The following is a 21,897-nucleotide window of genomic DNA, read 5'->3' as shown; positions in this document are numbered from 1 at the left end:
GTCTAGACATAGACATGGAAGTGTTTTGCCAATACCTGGGGATGCTTGGTAAACACCAGCTCTTATGTTTAAAATAAGTTGAGGAACACTGCATGTTGAAGACATGGAAGACTGCTATGTGGGAATGGCTGGGGGTCAAGTTAAGTTTTTACAGATAAAGTTTAGATTTTCATATCATTTAAATAATTTTTTTTTTTAGCATACGTTTCAAACTGAAAAGAATGCCTCCTTATGCATTTTTTTTACATACACCACACAATACAATTTTCTCCTTATACCGTTTGTCATCACATGTTCACTCAACCATTTTGGTTTGTGGATCTGCAACGTAGACATACCTGAGATATACTTTCAATATATTAAGAGATTTGAGAGTGCAGCCCTTTTCAATAGCTTTTTAGTCATTTTCAAAAAAATGTTGTACATTATGATATAAACCTTTTTTCTTTTCTTATTTTAGATGCCTTTCAGAGAACAGTGGAACATTTTGGAAGGCTGGACATATTGGTAAATAATGCAGGCGTTAATAATGAGAAAGATTGGGAGAAAACGATTGAAGTCAATCTGGTAAGTTACATATGCAAAAATAGTTGTTGGATCAATCAATATCTGAATTAATTGATTTTCATTTAAAGAGATGCACTTTATTTATTTTTTACCTTCCACGACCAAACATGCTAAAAACTACAAAACTAAAAAAAAAAATACAAAATTACATAATTTTAAAGTGATCACATACTAATTTATTAAACTCAATTCTACTTTAAAAGTTGCTAACTCTTTGCAGTAAAACACATTTGGTTAGAATTTCTTGCTTTAAACATATAAATGATTGCTTGGGGAACATTTCTATAGAGGGTATGGGTACAATAGACTTTAGGGCGTAAATGAGAAACTGATATGTGACTGTTATTTAACAGGGGTATTTGATAAAAGTCCTATGGGTAAATATTAATTGAGATATTGTAGAGTTGAGAAAACCAACTATAAAAAGACATGTAAGCTAGTTTGCAAATTAGATAAATATATATTACATAAGACTGCTTAGCTGGGCAAATTACTTAAAGATTTAGCTTGTAAATGGTAAGAACCATCAGTAGGAAAAACTAAGCACCATAAACAGAATTGTTTCACTAGAGAAGGTATCCTACTTGTAAATTTCAGAGTTTGATGAAATCTAGTATATTTTTCATACTGTGAAGCTCTATTAAAAGCTGTGTTCAAACACATTTATGTGAATATTTTTTTCTGCCAAAGTATTCTGTTTGGCCATTCTTGTGAGCCAGGCACCTAAGCTACAAAGCACAACCAGTTTCATGATCTTTTACAGACTATACTGCAGAAAAACCATCCTTGTCCAAGACCCACCCCACCCCATGGTTATACAATGAACATCGATAAGGTCATCCCTATACCCTCCTGTTCTGTAAACATGTTCTGTGTGCTAGAGTAATAGTACAATGGCAGAAACTGTTTTTTTTTTCTTCTTAATCTTGCTAGACGCACCCAAAAAAAAAAAAATCAAGGTACAGTCCTTCCTCCTGGTTACTGCACCCTCTCCTACTCCTCTGCAATTCCCAGCTTTAATTAATCAAAGCTGTGACTTACAGCGTGAATGCAGATTTTTCCTTTACCAACATTTTTTAGACACAGATTAAAGAGCTACAAAGTATATATTTATTACTGACCATTTACACAGTACTTTATATACATATTGTACATTCACATCAGGTGCTGCCCTCAAGGAGTTTACAATCTAAGTTCCCTAACTCACATTCATAAAAATACTAGGGCCAATTAAGCTGCTAGCATGTCTGGAGTATGGGAGTGCCCAAGAAAACATGCATTCACAGGGAGAACATGGCAGGTAGTATCATGGTTGGGATTTGAATCAATGACCCTAGCGTTGCCAGGCGGAAGTGCTGACCACTTAGCCACTGTGCTGCACAAGAACAGTGTTACTTTTGTTTCATTCATCTGCAGATCAAAGGCATACGTTTCAATCTGCAGATGATGTCAGTGATGTCCGTTAACCTCTTGCCATCAACGCCTCCTAGACCTTTAAGAGGTTTAGGATGCCGAGAGGCAGGGTGGGGCTTGATTTGATTGGCTGTCATGGCGGTCACATGATCAGGTTTTTTTGGTTAACTGTGCCGGGAGCACGCAGGGCATGTGCTCTTGTTACAGCTGTATTTCCACTAATTTACGCAAATATGTGGCCGCTCGGTACGAAGGGGTCATATATTTGTGTATGGCTGGTGCCAAGGGATTAAAGCAACCTGACAATTTATTTGTTTTGTTTTTCCCTTTTTTCTTCTTTTAAATGTCACATTTAAAAAAGAATACAATTAAAAAAATTAACTTTTATTTTCCAAAAACTTTACAATGCAATGCTTTCTACCAAAATAATAATCCTATTAAACTAACACCGATCAAAAAATAAAAGGCATTTTTTTAATTTATTTTTTAGTTTTGTTTTTTCTTTCATGTGACCACAACCCCTGTGAACATTCCACATGAATAAATGGGCGTTTCCAAAAAGGGGAAGTCAAGAATTCTGGCTCACTTTCATATCACTTGTTTCTGTATTTTCTCATAAAGCTGCACTTTGAACATGCTATTCATTTTTAAGTGAACATCTGAGAATGTGTAAATAAAACTTAGATCGAAAACATATGCCATAGATACTAAGAATATAAAACAGGGTTTCTCCATTGGGGTTCTGTAAAAAGTCCCAAGGGGTCCTGCTGCAAATGAACACTGTGGCAGATGTACTGTATATTTACCCAATGTTCTCAATGAGCACTGACAGTGAGTGCTGTCAGCATGCAGTGATACCCAGTGCTTCCCCTGTAGTTCTAGCTCCTGTGAAATCAATAGGCGGCACCAGGAATAGTGAATAAATCAGAAGCACATCACGGAAGCACACTCCTGGTAGCCAGATCAATACACTGGCTCACAATCTCTTCTCTCCATGAAATAGGACTAATTATATCACTGCACCATGATGCTATTGGAGGAAAGTCATGGTGGTCAGTAATCAGGACAGAGGGCAGCACCGGGAGGAGTGGAGAGGCTGCCAGCAGGTGGGATGCTGTGTATGGGATGGGATTCTCTTTATGACAGCACTGAATGCAGACTGAGGAGATAGGGAGCAGGGAGTGTTAGCACATGGCTGAAACAGGATGGGACATTCTATGTATGGCAGTGCTGAATACAGACTGTGGAGAGGGGGAGCAGAGATTGGGTCCATGTGGCTAAAACCATAAGTGACATCTTGTGTATGGCAGTGCTGAGTGCAGACTGTGGAAATGATAATAGCTTTGTTTATTATTATTATACAGGTTTTATATAGCACCGACAGTTTACCCAGTGCTTTAGAACATTAGGCTAGACATTACAATACAATACAATTCAAGACAGGGGGAACCAGAGGGCCCTGATCGTTAGAGCTTACAATCTAGGAATAACATAAAGCTATTATGTTCTCACCTCCTGTTACATTCAGTCTGATCCAGCCAAGTGCTGCTGCTCTCTGCTCCTATTTCTGAAGTCTGCATTCAGCACTTGCATACACAAGATGTCACTCCTTGCTTCAGCCACCTGTTCCCGCTCTCTCCTCCCTCTCTCCTCAGTCTGAATTTAACAATGCCATACAGAGCATCTGGCCTCCTGCTTCAATGAGGTGCTCCTGCTCTGTCCACTTCTCCCAGCACTGCCCTCTGAGTATCAATACGCACTGACAGTACTTACTGAAATCAACATTGGGTGGATATACCTCCACCACAGTGTTGATTTGCAACAGAACCACCAGGGAGTTCTTATGGAACCCTAGGGTTCTGAGAAATCTTAGTTGAGAAACCCTAAAATTGAATGCTATTTTCACAATAATTGTTATATCTGCAGGCCACTGATCAAATCCATTGTTCTATGAGCTGTAGATCTGTAAAACAAAAAATTCAGGGGTTCCCTGTGATCTCAAATTTTTTCCCAAGGGTTCCTCCAAGGTAAAACGTTATCAGAGAAACCCTGATAAAGCAAATAGATAGATGTTTGAGTATGTCCAAAACACATTTTGCTGTTCTACAGAAAAAACGTATCTTGCAAGACATCTTTTCAGAATTTGCACTATGTACACAAAATATTCATCAATGTCAGACTGCCTGTGTAAAACTTCTATCATGGTTCAATCACTGTAAATGTGCCAGTCCCTTATAATAAACAGAAAACATTCCTAGCTGCCCAGTATCCTCCCTTTAACACAGCACTATTAAATCATATTTGTAGTTTCAAGTAATCCAGATTTTCATTCTTTTTAAGCACAAGAAGCTCAAATAGAGTTGCTACATCCATGTCTATTAGCTGCCTTACTGCTTGGTTAAATCTGAAAAAAACTGGACAGTTATAAAGCATTTAGAAGGATTTTAATGTGTGATGTTCAGTGACACACTGTTTACTACATGCATGCCATTCTTTAGTGGTGTTACTGTAGCCATAGCAGCCCACGTGGTTGCTATAGGGCCCGCTTTGGGAGGGAACCCTATTAGGGAGATTGTTGAAGCAACAAACACAGCAGATTAGTGTGCATTTAATACTACTGTATCATTCTTCTGAATTCTACATTCTAGGAGAGCTGACGCACAGGAAGAGTGTTTGGGATCATTTTGTCATTAGTCACAGATCATCTGTGAGTAAATGTATTGCCTTTAGAACTTCTGGTCATCATGGCTCTCTGACCCTAATGCTTAACAGTCTTCCTGAGGCTAAAAAAATCCAAGAGTATCTAGTAAAAAGCCAAAAAGCCATACTACAGTTTAAAGAATTATAGAGGAACTGTGCATACGTATTATATTATATACAGTGCCTTGCGAAAGTATTCGGCCCCCTTGAACTTTTCAACCTTTTGCCACATTTCAGGCTTCAAACAAAGATATAAAATTTAAATTTTTTGTGAAGAATCACCAACAAGTGGGACACAATTGTGAAGTGGAACGAAATCTATTGGATATTTTAAACTTTTTTAGCAAATAAAAAACTGAAAAGTGGTGCATGCAAAATTATTCGGCCCCTTTACTTTCAGTGCAGCAAACTCACTCCAGAAGTTCAGCGAGGATCTCTGAATGATCCAATGTTGTCCTAAATGACTGATGGTGATAAATAGAATCCACCTGTGCGTAATCAAGTCTCTGTATAAATGCACCTGCTCTGTGATAGTCTCAGGGTTCTGTTGAAAGCACAGAGAGCATCATGAAGACCAAGGAACACACCAGGCAGGTCCATAATACTGTTGTGGAGAAGTTTAAAGCCGGATTTGGATACAAAAAGATTTCCCAAGCTTTAAACATCCCAAGGAGCACTGTGCAAGCGATCATTTTGAAATGGAAGGAGTATCAGACCACTGCAAATCTACCAAGACCTGGCCGTCCCTCTAAACTTTCAGCTCAGACAAGGAGAAGACTGATCAGAGATGCAGCCAAGAGGCCCATGATCACTCTGGATGAACTGCACAGAACTACAGCTGAGGTGGGAGAGTCTGTCCATAGGACAACAATCAGTCGTACACTGCACAAATCTGGCCTTTATGGAAGAGTGACAAGAAGAAAGCCATTTCTCAAAGATATCCATAAAAAGTCTTGTCTAAAGTTTTCCACATGCCACCTGGGAGACACACCAAACATGTGGAAGAAGGTGCTCTGGTCAGATGAAACCAAAATCAAACTTTTTACCCACAATGCAAAACGATATGTTTGGCATAAAAGCAACACAGCTCATCACCCTCAACACACCATCCCCACTGTCAAACATGGTGGTGGCAGCATCATGGTTTGGGCCTGCTTTTCTTCAGCAGGGACAGGGAAGATGGTTAAAATTGAGGGGAAGATGGATGCAGCCAAATACATTTCCATTCTGGATGAAAACCTGTTGGAGTCTGCAAAAGACCTGAAACTGGGACGGAGATTTATCTTCCAACAAGACAATGATCCCAAACATACAGCAAAATCTACAAAGGAATGGTTCACAAATAAACGTATCCAGTTGTTAGAATGGCCAAGTCAAAGTCCAGACCTGAATGTGGAAAGAGCTGAAAACTGCTGTTCACAAACGCTCTCCATCCAACCTCACTGAGCTCGAGCTGTTTTGCAAAGAAGAATGGGCAAGAATTTCAGTCTCTCGATGTGCAAAACTGATAGAGACATACCCCAAGCGACTTGCAGCTGTAATCGCAGCAAAAGGTGGCTCTACAAAGTATTAACGCAAGGGGGACGAATAATTTTGCACGCCCCAATTTTTTTATTAGTTAAAAAAGTTTCAAAAATCCAATATATTTCATTCCACTTCACAATTGTGTCCCACTTGTTGGTGATTCTTCACAAAAAATAAAAATTTTATATCTTTATGTTTGAAGCCTGAAATGGGGCAAAAGGTTGAAAAGTTCAAGGGGGCCAAATACTTTCGCAAGGCACTGTATACTGTATTTAATAATATGAAATAAAACCCACACATACAGTGTATATGTGTGTGTGTGTGTGTGTGTGTGTGTGTGTGTGCGTATGTATGTACAGTATGTCACAAAAGTGAGCACACCCCTCACGTTTTTGTAAATATTTTATTATATCTTTTAATGTGACAACACTGAAGAAATGACATGTTACTACAATGTAAAGTAGTGGAAAATAATGGTGGCCACACTAAATATTGATACTTTGGGCCCAATTGGGGCACTTTCCCTTTGGGGTATACTCACATTTGTTGCCAGTGGTTTAGACATTAATGGCTGTGTGTTGAGTTATTTTGAGGGGACAGCAAATTTACACTGTTATACAAGCTGTACACTCACTATTTTGCATTGTAGCAAAGTGTAATTTCTTCAGTGTTGTCTCATAAAAAGACATAATAAAATATTTACAAAAATGTGAGGGGTGTGCTCACTTTTGTGAGATACTGTATGTATGTATGTATATGTGTGTATGCATTTGAAAGACCGCTGCGCAAATACAGTGTGACATAAAATATTGCAACAACTGCCATTTTATTCTCTACTGTCTCTGCTAAAAAAGGAGGTTCTAAATAATTTTCTAGCAAAAAATACTGATTTTATAATGTAAGCAACAAGTGTCAGAAAAAGATTTGATCTTTTTGTGGTTAAACTGCCCTCATCTACAGACTGACTTTCATTTCTTTGATCTGAAAGAAGGAAATGTTACAATGTTTTTATTTATCTCCGCTTAAGATGTTGTGATAAATTTGGCAGGCTGCCTGATTTTTTTTATTTGTTTTTGACAGCTGTTGGCTTGAGCAGAGAGCTCTCTGCACTGAATCGAGAAAATGCTGTGTTAAGATCGAGAGGGGGGTAGAATCACAATCTCGATTCTTTGACAATTAATCGTGCAGCTCATATATTTTAACTTGGGTGTGTTTTATTCACAGTCAACAAAGAATCAGTGACTGGAGTGGGCACCAGGGAGTAGGAGTTTATCTCAGTATATGTGAGTGATCTAAAAGTTGGTTAAAAGAAGATCTCTTTTGACAGGGTGTGGCAAGATTACACAGAAGTAGTTTGGAATTCGCTCTACCAGCCTCGGACCTGGCAGATAGAATAGATACAATTTTATTAATAAGAATTTGTTGTCAATGCACAATAATCCTAATTAGCATGCTCCATAATATCTCATTTTTTATATATTCATGTTTTTTTTTTTTTTTTTGTATTAAGAACTTGTGTACCAGCCTATAATACCCCCTTCATTGCCAGGCTGTTTTTCAGCCTTCAGACAGTTTTACTCTGTCGTGAAAGGCTGCACCCAAATTCTTTTTATATCCTGTTGAATTGAGTTTTCTAATAATTTCTTAATAACGGCTTTTCCTTACTTTCTGTTAAAGTAAAAATTTCAAAATAGTACAGAAAAGTACAAATTTTTTTTTTAGAAAGTTGGCAGCCCAAGGTGATCACATTTTTTGTCACAGTATTTTGGAAATGAGGAAACATGCCAGTAGTGAGGGAGATAATTCCAGAGCCTGCTAAAGGTACACTAGATACATGCAATGTACAAGTCATACATAGAGGAAGAAGGCAGTGATTGGGTTAATGTACTGGTCTCATGCAGTGGCAGGATGGAGCTTAAGGGGTTAATGTACAGATGGGCAAGATAATTGAGGTTAAGGGTTAATAAGAGACTGTATTGACTGTATTGTGGCTAATATGTGTAGGGGGTAATATGTGCAATACGTGAAGATGCAGCTGCTGTTCTTTTCATTTTGTGCCTTTTCACAAGCATCTCTCTCCTTTCCTTGTGTTAGGGTAAGGGGAGGGACCTGCACAGTAAACAATACCATGTGATCGCTGTGATGACCAATTACAGCAATCACAAGATAGCCATACTATCGCATAAGCTGGGTAAAGTATCTGTGTATCCAGCCATTTAATAATGGCTCTGTACACAACGGTCACCTAATGGATTGGAGGGAGAGATAAGTGTTCAGAGAGTGTAAACATGTCTGAATCTCGTACAATATAGCTGTTTTTTGTTTGGTAGCAATCAATATCAAATTAACAAATGCTTTATATTACACAAATCCAGATATTTTTAATCCTGTCTTTAACTGAAAGCACAGATATATCAAAACCTAACTACACTTAAACCTGCTCCTTTCCACATGTTAAGCCTATTCTAGCTACCTTGTAAAGGAAAGATGCCTATGCTTACCTGTGCTGAAGGTGCTCTGATCCAATCACATGATCTCTCCAGTGGTCGGTTTCAGGAAAAAGGAGAGATCTCCAACAACAGCTGCAGAGCCTATGTGGTAACGTCACCTAAAGGCTTACTATGGGGCATCCATTGTCAGATGTCCCACTTCTACACTGAAGCAGATGCAGGAAGCCAGCACCCTCTTTCCTATACCTCTTTCCTTTACAGGGTAGTTAGAATGGGTTTGGAATGAGGGTGAGAGCATGTTTAGATATACTTAGACTGGATTAGACTGGATTTCCACTTTAAAAACTCTACTGTCAAAATTCTTGTTAACAAGTTTGCATTTATGATCTATTTCAGTAAGTGAAACTACCTTGAACTGCCTTGTTAGTACTCCAAAACATAATATAAATCCCACATATCTCATTAATTTTGACATCTGTGTCGGTATCAGCTGGGATGATGTTCTGGCCAAGCCATTATTCAGAACTTCAGAAACACTGCATTTTATGAAGCTGATAATGGAGGAAGAGGTAGGCAATCTAATATCAAATAATGAATGTTCATGATGTATCAGTACAGAGAAACCTATGTGTGACTCTCTATACACCCTAATTATTTCAGCGTTTTGTTTAAGTCTAAGTATAAGACATAACTTGAAAGAAGACAATACGATGATAATGGTAAAGCCAATTGCCACCGGTTTCTTTGTTTCTCTGCTTTATGTGACCTATGGCAGAGCAATGAATGTTCAAATATTAGTTAAGTGCTATCAACTCGGGCCTGAGTTCTAGCAAATTGATGAATGAGAGATTTAAAGAGAAGTCAATTTTATGCTAGTCTGGTGAGATCTTCCAGTGTCATCCCCACAACTGTAGTCAGTGTGTCCAACCATCTAGTAACTGTGCTCACTCTTTGCCTGGTTCTTTTGATCTTCCGAAACATTATTTCCTTATCCAGTAATCTTTATCTTTTGACAATGTGACCAAAATAGGACAGTCGTTGTTGTTGTTTCAACATTTGACATAGCCAGTTTGAGCTCTTCAAAAATAGTTCTATGGGCTGTCCATGGTACATATGCTCCTTCTCCAGCACCAAAGCATAATGAGTCAATCTTTTTACTGTCCTGTTTCCATTGTGTCCAGCTTTTATAGCCATAATTGACAACTGAAAAAATGAGTGCATGGACTCATACTTTTTGAGGATCTTTATATTCCAGCTATTGTGCTAAGTGCTATTTTGCAGCGTATATAGTCACTATTAGTTGCTTCCTTGTTTATGAAAGAGCCCAGAAGATTAAAATGCTTTACAACTTCTATTCTTTGAAGTGAAGATTTCTACCTTTTGTTATTCAGAAAAAATCCATGTGTGTTTCTCTATGCCTCTGTTCTGAGTAGGTCTAATGGGAGTGGTTTCATAATTAACTGTCAGGTGTGTAGCTACAGGGCACTAATGAGGAAATCTGCTGGGCCTGCATCCCTTTAGACGCGTTCCTATTTAAAGTATCTCTCAAAAATAAAATTTTTGTTCCAAGGGATGCCTGACATCTGACATGTATCTTAGGCCGCGTACACACGGGCGGACTGTTCGCCCAACTTTGTCCGCTGAACAGTGTTTCGGCGGACAGTCCGCTCGTGTGTGGGCTTCAGCGGACAGTTTCAGCGGACAGTCTGACGAACAAAGTTTTTCGGAATTTCCGTAAGACTGTCCGCTGAAACTTAGTTTGAGCGGACAGTCCGCCCGTGTGTAGGCTTGTTCGACAAACTAAGTCTCGCGCATGCTCAGAAAGAATTTACACGGCGAAGGTTGCATTGCAGTGTATTGGACGTCGTATTTTTCGTCCCGTCGTACGTGCCGTTCACGTCATCGCGCAAGTTTCAGCGGACTGTTCGTTCGTCGTGTGTGGTCAAGTCCGTCCATGCTAATTTTGAGCGGACTGTCCGCTCAAACTGTTTGACGAACAAAGTTGGGCGAACAGTCCGCCCGTGTGTACGCGGCCTTAGGCAGACTTCTGGGAAAAATTATGTTTCTGGGGAGTGACCAGTGTACACTCTGTGTACAGAAAACTCCAGGTAGCCATATTGCAATGTATTTTTAGAAAATTACATTGGCTGCAGATTGAAAAAGAAAGGTAATTTTTAATAATATTTAATTACAAAATGATCAATGTTGCAATCATATATGCTATATTATTTTTTCTTTGATATTTTTTTTCCCTATGAAAGTGGCGTTACCCTTTAACCACTTCCCACCCAGCCAATGTACATATACGGCCGGGTGGGAGCCGTCTACTCCTGATAGGACGTTCAGGAACGTCAATCAGAAGGAGCGGGATCGCGCGCGCGCGTGCCCGCGCAGCGGCGCGATCCCGATGCGCCCGTGTCACCCGGACACGGCGCATCTCAGATCGGCAGGAGGGCTCTGTGATTGGCCCTCCTGATCACATGACGGCCGTGTCCAATCACGGCCGTCATGTGATGTAAACAAACAGCCGGTTGCTAGGCAATCGGCTCCTCCTCTCCTCACACAGAAGTCATCGCTGAGGAGAGGAGAGCAGATCGCTGCAGCCGGCTGATGATCAGTGGGTATGAGCTGTTTTTTACAGCTTTTTACTCACTGATCACCAGTCTAGTGTAAACACAAATCACCACACAGTAAACACACCACACAATGTCCCCACACATGTCCCCAAATCATACATGTCCCCAAATAATAAAAACACATGTCCCTAATAATAAAAACATGTCCCCCACATATGTCCCACTAAAATCACATGTCCCAATGATTATCTGCACACATATGTACGTGATCACCTGCACACATATGTACATGATCATTTGCGTACATATGTCCGTGATCACACAAACCAATTATTATACACTTAACGGAATTTTTTTTACCAAAAACATGTAGCAGAATACATTTTGGCTTAAATTTATGACAAAATTTGATTTTATTGGATTTCTTTTAAAATAGAAAAAAGAAAATATAGTTTTTTTTTCCAAATTTCCGCTTTTTTGCGCTTATATCGCAAAAAATAAAAAACGGAGTCGTGAATAAATACCACCAAAATAAAGCTCTATTTGTGCGAACAAAATGATAAAAATTTCATTTGGGTACAGTGTAGCATGACCGCCTTATTGTCACTGAAAGCGCTAGAGCGATGAAAGCTGAAAATTGGGCTGGGAAGGAAGGGGGCGAAAGTGCCATGTATTGAAGTGGTTAAGTAAAAATCTTCATTTTTCCAAAGTTGCCTGTGGCTGGGCTATGAACATTCAAATATTAAAAATTCCTACAAATCAGTACATGATCTTTTAAACAAAGCCTCACTGACCTTTGTAGCTGGTGGCATCGAAGTGGAATTCAAAATTAATACAGGGCGTGGCTTGCAAGAGCTTGAGATGGCTGAGAGCTCTGCAAACTGGATGGAGGACCGGAGCGAAAACAAAGGGACACCTGCCCATCTACACTTATCAAGGTTTCCCCCCTTCATCATTGACACTCCCGGGAGCCATGTCCCACAAGAGGAAGGATAGAAAAGTTTGGCGCCTGCAAGAAAAGGAACCCAAGATGTAGCCGCTACCTCCTCTGCATCCTACACTGATTTACCAGTTGCCTATGAGGGACAATATAATGGCACGGCGGCTCCTCTTTCAACATGGTAAACACATAGCAGCCAGCCCTATTATGGGCAGTAGAGCCAAACCTATGCAGGGGATGGATTCACCTCACCAGGCCACAACTGGGGTGAGTCCAGGGGTTTACCCCGTACACACCAGTACAGTATTACAATCTTCCATCGCTGCATTTCCTACATCAGGGCAGCCTGTCAGACATAACTAGGAAAGACATGCTGATTTCACTGCAACCCTTCTTGCTAGCTGATTTTTTCCTCTCTTTCACAAATTCACCTCTGATATGCACACAATGGGAGAGAGTACAATATAGCAAAGCTAAAAAATGGAGGAATGTACTACCACAGTAAATGATCTAGTAGACGTCTATGAAGAAAGCCATGATGACCAACTATGAATCAAAGTGAAGGCAGCAGATATAGAAGGCCGCTAGCGATGCAACAATGTAAAGCTGAGAGGTGTCCCAAAATCTGTACAGCCGCATTATCTTCACAGGTATGCCTGCGACATATTAGCAGCTCTAATGACTGAAGTGTCACCGATAGATCTCACTATAGATCGTATTCATCACATTCCAAAGCCTCAACATCTGGCAGACTCTGTCCCTAGAGATGTGCTCATTAAGATGCACTTTTTCCCGGTGAAAGAGCAGCTGCTTTCCAAAGCAAGGGCTTTAAACACCCTATTTAATTCTTTAAATTCATACTTAATCTCTGACAAGGAAAGAGGCCTCACTGCTCACAATCCCACCTTTTTAAACACAAATTGGTTGGAGGATCAGGCCTCATAGATTTGGTGACTATTACACAGCCACCATTCTGGCAAAATTTTAATAATGGTTTCTTCCCTCACCAACTACTTCACTACCTTATGGGGATCCATTGAATCAGCTCTCATACCACACTCAAATTTGGGCACATGGCTTTTCAGCACCCTACTAGGACTGCCCACGCCTAGGCTGGCTTCCATGCAAGCCTGGCAGATACTATCACCCAAGATCCCTATCAGAGTACTATCCCCTCAACTCATGATATTTACATCCCCCTGGACCAATAAAGGCAGACACTACATTAATGACTTATTTGACAACTCCATTATTAAAACCTTTGAAAACCTCCACCCAAAATCTCAAGTATCCCGCTCAGAATAATACAGTTACCTACGCATAGCCCATTACCTTTCTAATAAAAAGGCACTACGCTGTAAATTGCCTCAACCTGCATGGCTATATCTAAATAACAAGCCTATCACACAAAAAAGGCATTTTGCTTTTCTACACCATTCTGCAGCAAAAACGTACATCTGTCAAATCCAAACCAATTGCCCAATGGGAATCTGATCTAGAATCTGATTTACAGTGGCTAAGATCATTCAGTTCAATATATAGAGCACTTGCTGCACCTCTCTGTGGGAACTTGCCCAAAAATCTCCCTACGTTGGTATTTACCCCAGTTAAAATCTCAAAGTTTGGAGCCAATACCTCCCATATGTGCTTGAGAAACTGCAGATCCAATGGAGACATCGTCCATATTTGTGGGATTGTAGTAAGATACACTCACTTTGGACCTCAACCATCTAACTCCTATCTGATATCTCACATGTGTACATCTCTCCCTGGCATTACTCAATCTAAATACCACTCCTATTTTACTAGTGGTAAGACTTCATATTACTAGATGCTAGAAATCCTCCCATAACCCAACAATCTTAGACATAGTAGACTTTGTCCATTTACACACTTTCAATTTAATGTAATCAACTGTAGACCTGCAGCCTACACTCATGACAACTCCTTGTCAACCTTCTAGACAGAGAGCTGTAACATGACTCCCATTACTGCTGCTGACCACCGCAATCTTAATATGATTAGAATTTCCCATTTGACACCTTTGCTTCCTACACATGCTGCAGACACCTAAACTTTTCTAACCTGAACTTACTGAAAAGAGTTAAGTCTACCTTGAAGATGTGCACCAGGTGGTGTTGACTGTTTTTGTTCAGTTTCTCTTTTATATGTGATGTAAATTGGAAATTACCTCCCTTGATTACAACTTGCACACCTGATACTTCTGTATTTTTTTGTGAAAATTTCTCAATAAAAATGTATTGAAAATAAAAATGAATACAGAAACCTTGGATTGAGAGTAACTTGGTTTGAGAGCGTTTTGCAAGACAAGCAAATTTTTTTTTTATAAATTTTTACTTGATAAACAAGTGATGTCTTGATATACAAGTAACGTCATGTCACAATGGCGTATAAAAGAGGTGCCTCTAATGCCGCGCACACACGATCAATCGGGTGGAAAAGTCCGGCAAACTCAAGTCCGCCGGACAATCCCCCCGTGTGTAGCCTCCGGCGGACTTTTTTGACCCGAAAGTACGGCGGACTTAGAAAGTAGTTTTGCACTCCAATCTTCCCGCTGGACTTGCATTTCGGCGGACAATCCGGCCGTGCGCATGCCAGTCCGCCGTACTTTTGAAATGAACGGACTTTTCCCGCCCAGAGAAAAGTCCGCTCATTTTGAGCGCGTCTCCAGGTAGGCGGGGCCCGCGAAGGAGACCTCGCTGGCCTCGCCACCTGGTATGGACTTAAAGGGGAACCCCAACGCCGAAAAAAAATCGGCGTGGGGGTCCCCCCCAGGTCCACATCAGACCCTTGTCCAAGCACGCTACCCGGTCGGCCAGGAAAGGGGGGGACGACCGAGCACCCCCCCCTCCTGAGCCGTACCAGCCGCGTGCCCTCAACAGGGGCCCCCACCCCAAAGCACATTGTCCCCCGACTTCTTCCGACTTCGGGGGTCTTGTCCCCCTCTTCGGTTCTTCTGCCGGGCCACCGCGCCTTCTTCTAGCTCTTTTACAGGCCGTGGCCCGGTCTTCTGTCGCCGCCGCCTTCTGTTCTTCTGTTCTTCTCTTCTCTTCTGATGTTGCCTCGTCGCATCCTCCGCTCACAATGGCACCGACGCGATACACGGCAACTTATATAGGGACATCACCGGATGATGTCCCCGCCTATTATGATGTCACAGTCCCAGCATCCTCTGTGACTGTGACACCATAATGGGCGGGGACATCATCCGGTATGTCCCTATATAAGTTGCCGTGCGTCGTGTCCGTGCCATTGTGAGCGGAGGATGCGACGAGGCAACATCTGAAGATGTGGCAAGATATTCCTAACCTGCTTAGCCTTTTCTGGATTTCTTTTAGCCTCCTTGGTTTTAAGAAATTGTTATTGTACTTACAATGGCTTTCCAGTGGGCGGTAGAGTACAGGGTGACACTAGCATCTACTGTAATGGGTAACCAGCAACTATAAAATCAGAACCCATGCATAAACAAGGAAAATGCTTTTAAATAGCTGTCCACTGTAGTGGCCACTATGCATGAAAGCATTCAAATTTATAGGGAGGATGAGAAACTTGGCACAGGCATGGCTAGCAACACCCTCCTTCAAACCATCTACCAAAGCAAATATCATCAATTCCAGTGGGTTAATCCTGTGGATTAGAAAGAATTGCTCCAAAATGGAGACCTTTTAGGCTGAAACCAAGGATCTATCTGAAAGATTCAGAGCACATAAGTGTATTAAAATGGATTACTCAGGTAAGTATTAGGGGGGCAAAGAGGGGCTACTGTACACAGAAGGCTTTTTATCTTTTTATCTTTTTATCTTAAAGCATAGAATGCATTAAAATTAAAAAACCTTCTGACTTTACAATCCCTTTAAAAGTGAAGTGAATTTATTTATTACAAAATAGTCCAAAACATGGTAACTTTGATCATATTATTACCACAGGAATGCTTCTGGATTTATACCCGCAATACCCTAAAGAGTTGAATACAGAATTTAAATTGGGGGTGTTCTCTAACTTGGGCCACCTAAGGAGTTAAGCATTCAAAAATGATGTTATACGACCCTGATGTGTAGATGCATATTTAGAGATGGGCAGAGTTACACGGATATCCTGGTGGTAAAACAGGTTTAATGGTACTTTTTTGGATGAGAAAGGGATGGGGATATGTAAGTAAGTGTGTATGACCATTGAACCACTTTGCAATATACCAATATGTTCTTAACAGTGGGAGCATGATCATGTATTCTATTCTAGCGGGGAAATACTAAATTGCTTTGGTGTGCAGATCAGTAATATATCTGTCGATTTGTCTTGTACAATACTGATGTCCTGTTTAGCATGAATCCATGGTATGGAGGCTTGAAATACATGTGTGTTCCCTCCTGGATTGAATTTTTGTTTCTGTTTTACTATAATGGGGGAAGGGTGGTTTGTTCTATGTGTGCAATCATAAACTTTTTTTTATGTTTGAGTGTGCATGAGTTCTCCTTGTTCTTTCTTTAGTTGTTTTTGAAGTATAATTTTTAGGGGAGCACACCCATCTAATGTTAGTGATTAGTTTGTTCATGAATAGGGGATGTGGCAAATGCAATTTTTTATTTGTTTGGATTAATCAGGAATATAGTACTAACATTGTATTGCATTCTTCTGCAAAGGAATTTAACTGCTGTAAACAAAATCCCTGATTAAGCTTTCTTACAATTATATACAGTTATGCTCATACGTTTACATACCCTGGCAGAATTTATGATTTCTTGGACATTTTTCAGAGAATATAAATGATAACACAAAAACATTTTGTTCACTCGTGGTTAGTGTTTGGCTGGAGCCATTTATTATCAATCAACTGTGTTTACTCTTTTTAAATTATAATGGCAACAGAAACTACCCAAATGACCCCGATCAAAAGTTTACATACCCTGGTGATTTTGGCCTGATAACACGTTCACAAGTTAACATAAAGGGGTTTGAATGGCTATTATAGGTAACCATTCTCACCTGTGATCTGTTTGCTTGTAATTAGTGTGTGCGTATAAAAGGTCAATGAGTTTCTGGACTCATGACAGACCCTTGCATCTTTCATCTAGTGCTGCACTGATGTTTCTGGATTCTGAGTCATGGGGAGAGCAAAAGAATAGTCAAAGTATCTGCGGGAAAATGTAGTTGAACTGCATAAAACAGGAAGGGGATATAAAAATATATCCAAGGAATTGAGATGTCAATCAGTATTATTCAAACTCTAATTAAGAAGTGGAAAATGAGGGGTTCTGTTGAAACCAAACCACGGTCAGGTAAACCAACTAAAATTTCAGCCACAACTGCCATGATGCAAAGAAAAACTCACAAATAACTTCAGGTGAAATACAGGACTCTCTGAAAACATATGGTGTGGCTGTTTGGCATTACAATATGCCAAACAGCACAGAGACAAGTCTCAAACCTTCTGGCACAAAGTCATTTGGAGTGATGAGACAAAAATTGAGCTTTTTGGCCACAATCAAAAATGCTACATTTGGAGAGCAGTCAACAAGGCCTACGATGAAAGGTACACCATTCCTACTGTGAAACATGGAGGTGGATTGCTGATGTTTTGGGAATGTGTGAGCTACAAAGGCACAGGACATTTGGTCAAAATTGATGACAAGATGAATGCAGTATGTTATCAAAAAATACTGGAGGAGCATTTACATTCATCAGCCAAGAAGCTACGCCTGGAACGTACTTGAACATTCCAACATGACAATGATCCAAAACACAAGGCCAGGGACCTGTCATTGGCTACAGCAGAATAAAGTGAAGGTTCTGGAGTGGCCATCTCAGCCTCCTGATCTCAATATCATTGAACCACTCTGGAAATATCTCAAATGAGCAGTTCATGCAAGACAGCCCAAAAATTTACAGGAACTGGAGGCTTTTTGCCAAGATGAATGGGCAGCTTTACCATCTGAGAAGATAAAGAGCCTCATCCACGAATACCACACAAGACTTCAAGCTGTCATTGATGTTAAAGGTGGCAATACACGGTATTAAGAACTGGGGTATGTAAACTTTTGATTAGGGTCATTTAAGCAGTTTCTGTTGCCATTATTGTTTAAAAAAGAGTAAACACAGTCGAGTGATAATAACTGGCTTCAGCCAAACACTAACCACGAGTGAAAGAAAAATGTTTGTGTTATTCATATTCCAGTAATATGCTGCTGTTTTACATGGTTGCTGCTTTACATGGTTTTGTAAATAAAAAACTTTAAATAAAAAGCAAATTGAAAACAAAAAAACTAATTAAAAAAATACAGCATCACAGCAATTTGTAAAGATTTTCTGTAATCTAGTTATGCTTATTTGAACTTTATGGTTACTACGTAAAATGTTGTTCGTCATAAGCATGTGTATAAATGGCGCCTATATGTTTGACCAAGGATGTCAACAGTACAAGCTTGAAAAGAGAATAAAACATGAGATAATACTGACCTATGAAGAAAACAGGCTAAATGATAACATGGAAATGTGGAAAAGAAAATATTTTCCAGGAGTACTGCAACCCCCACAGGAAGGATGAAGATTTGCAAGCAGCACTTGCAGCAACAGATTTATGGTACTTTGCGCCATTGCACCATAATTGTACCACCTGTTATTACTTTGTTTCTGGTTGAACCTTACTAGAGTTTATTTACTGAAGGAGTAGGGGTTGTTCATTTGGCAAAGCAAATGTTTGCTTTAAGCGTGTATATTTACTTTGCAAAGTGAATGATAGTAAATTGGAAGTTAAGTTTAACTACCAAATCATGTGTAAGTGAGATTTAAAAAAATATGTTTTTTGCCAGCATATAATTGGCTGATTGAAGTGAATATTATTTCACCTTATTTTTAAGCTTTGTGTGAGCATTTGCCTTGCCAAGTGAACAGTTTCTTTTTTTTTTTTAACCACTTAAGCCCCAGACCATTTTGCAGCTAAAGGACCAGGCCCCTTTTTGCAATTCGGCACTGCGTCGCTTTAACTGACAATTTCTCAGTCTGTGACAAAATTGGTGTCCTTTTTTTCCCACAAATAGAGTTGATCACCTCTACGGTTTTTATTTTTTGCGCTGTAAACAAAAATAAAGCGTCAATTTTGAAAAAAATTCTATATTTTTTACTTTTTGCTATATAAAATATCCCCCAAAAAAATATAAAAAAAATGTTTCCTCAGTTTAGGCCGATACATATTCTTCTACATATTTTTGGTAAAAAAAAAAACACAATAAGCGTTTATTGATTGGTTTGCGCAAAAGTTATAGCGTCTACAAAATAGGGGATAGTTTTATGGCATTTTTATTAATATTTTTTTTACTAGTAATGGCGGTGATCAGCGATTTTTGACTTGTGACTGCGACATTATGGCGGACACGTCGGACAATTTTGACACATTTTTGGGACCATTGGCATTAATAGTGTAATTAAAAATGCATTGATTACTGTAAAAATGGCACTGGCAGTGAAGGGGTTAACACTAGGGGGGAGTGTGGGGGTTAAGTGTGACCTAATGTGTTTTTTACTGTAGGGGGCGTGGCTTGGTGTGTGACATCACTGATCGTCGTTCTCTATGACAGGAAACAGACGATCAGTGACAAGCTCACTAGGAAGCACGGGGAGAGGTTTGTTTACACTTACCTCTTCCCGTTCTTCAGCTCTGTGACCCGATTGCGGGACACCGGCGGCAATCGGGTCCGCGGATCCCACGGCCACGGTCATGGAGCTGAGGACCGGGTCGCGAGTGCACCGCTGGTGGGGCACACGCGACCCATGGCTGGGCTCTTAAAGGGCAACGTACCTGTACGTGCTTGTGCTCAGCTGTGCCATTCTGCCAACGTATATCAGCGTGAGGCGGTCCTTAAGTGGCTAATCAACCCTATGAATTTGATCTACCTTTTTTTTTAAGCTTTTTGTGTAAATATTCTTTCATCTTTTTACATAAATAGTAAAATGATTTAAATCAATAACCTATAGCAGCTAAAATGCTAATAAGCAATAGAATATTGTATTCACATGGGGATTATTTTAGCTCCTGTTCCTTTAAAGCATGTTATACAGCACAGTGCTTGTGCTGTGAAATTTGCCCCCCTGTATCACCTGAAATACCTAGCGGATTCTTCCTGGCTATTCCCTCCCCTTTGTAAACTGACCATGGTATATCATGGCTGCTGATCCCTGACACCGTGGTCAGTTTAAGTGCCTCCGTCATCCACTCTCTCCTCTGTTCTCCTCTGTGCTCTCCTCCATGCTCTCCCCCATCCTCCCCCCCCCCCTGTCAGTTCTGTGTCCGTACCACTCTGCTTCCTGCCCCTTCCCTTCCTGCTGCATTAAAAATAATGCAGCTATATATCTGTTTTCACAGCACCGATCGTCACTCACATGACCTGCCGCCTCTCTCCTCCTCCCCTCTTGACTGATGTCAGTGGGGGATCCTCTGCCCCACCTGCTGCAGCTGTCAGGCCAAGAGAGGAGAGAGGTGGTGGGTCATGTGAGTGCCGATAGGCACTGTGAAATCAGGTATATAGCTTCATTATTTTTATAAGGCACAGACACAGGAGCACATTACATTATTAAACAGAGGATAGTGAAAATTGTACTTAGTGGGTTAACAACCACTTTTAACATTTACAATGAAATACAAAGAAGGGACATAGTTTACATGCCCATGTTGTTTTGTTTTTTTACACATGCAATTCTCTGGTTGCCACAAACCATTTCTTCTTTACTGAGAAAGCTAATCCTGTGAATATAATTCTGCAAACAAGGAATTCCCAGATCAACCTATCAAAGTCTAATTATTCACATCACTGATTGTTCAGAAAGAAATTACTTATATGTAGGGTCTGCCCCCTCTGAATTCTCCTAGAAGTAATTAATGTGGGAATTGGTGTATTTTTTTGGGGAGGAAAGCTCAGACATTGGAAAAATATTTTGATTTCTCTTTTATTTGACAAGTTACAAAAAAGTACAGAATCTACATACGTCTTTTTTTACTGCCTTCCCGGATGTTTTTTTTTATTTCACTTGCTTGCCAAAATAATAAAGAAATATTCTTTTTTTCCTTTACCCGGTGTTGATTTAGATTTTTTAAGATATTTGTTAAGCAGTAAACTAATTTTAAAACCAGTCATCCTCAAATATCTTCAAAAACCACAACTAAGAATTTAAAGTTGATATTCAGTTGTTTGCTAATAATTTACAGCACCTGCTGTTTATTTACATTAGAATGTTACATTTCCAGTTATTTCTGCTACCATAGTAAATTGGGGGGGGGGGGGGGGACATTCGGAATGTCCAGAGATCCAAGGCTAACCAATCTCTGAGAGAACCAGAATGATGATCAGGAGATGAGATACGTAAGGTGACCAAGTTCCTGCACTGGTGTCTAGGACTCTTCCCAGCTCTTTAAAGAGGAAGTAAACACTGATGGGTTTTACTTCCTCTTTTTTTCCCTGCAAAGTAAAAGCATGATGGGCTAGTATGCATCGCATTCTAGCCCATGATGTTGCACTTACCTGCAAATGAAGCCTGCGATGTCCCCGCTGGTAGCCGCACCCAGCTTCACCTCTCTTCCTTCCGGGGCTGTGGACTCCAGCTCTGTGACTGGCTGGATTCACATGACATCACACCCATGTATGTGCACAGGAGCCGCCGGTCACAGCATGGGTCCTTTAGAAATAGCATGATTGTGCCCTTTCTTCTTTCTTCCTAT

General features: G+C 40.2%; 1 protein-coding gene across 1 annotated transcript in view; it reads left to right on the top strand.

Annotated features, from left to right (window-relative positions):
* Positions 1-21,897, top strand: part of HPGD (15-hydroxyprostaglandin dehydrogenase) — a 121,142-nt gene that overhangs the window by 39,351 nt on the left and 59,894 nt on the right. Inside the window, exon 3 of the mRNA XM_077477222.1 lies at positions 461-567. Within this exon, the coding sequence (XP_077333348.1) occupies positions 461-567 (107 nt within the window). The remainder of the gene's footprint in view (positions 1-460; positions 568-21,897) is intronic.

Source organism: Lithobates pipiens, unplaced genomic scaffold (genome assembly GCF_037356315.1).
Source record: "Lithobates pipiens isolate NorthernLeopardFrog02 unplaced genomic scaffold, aLitPip1_a1.2 Scaffold_13, whole genome shotgun sequence".
Lineage (NCBI taxonomy): Eukaryota > Metazoa > Chordata > Amphibia > Anura > Ranidae > Lithobates > Lithobates pipiens.
This window is presented reverse-complemented; position numbering and strand designations above follow the sequence as displayed.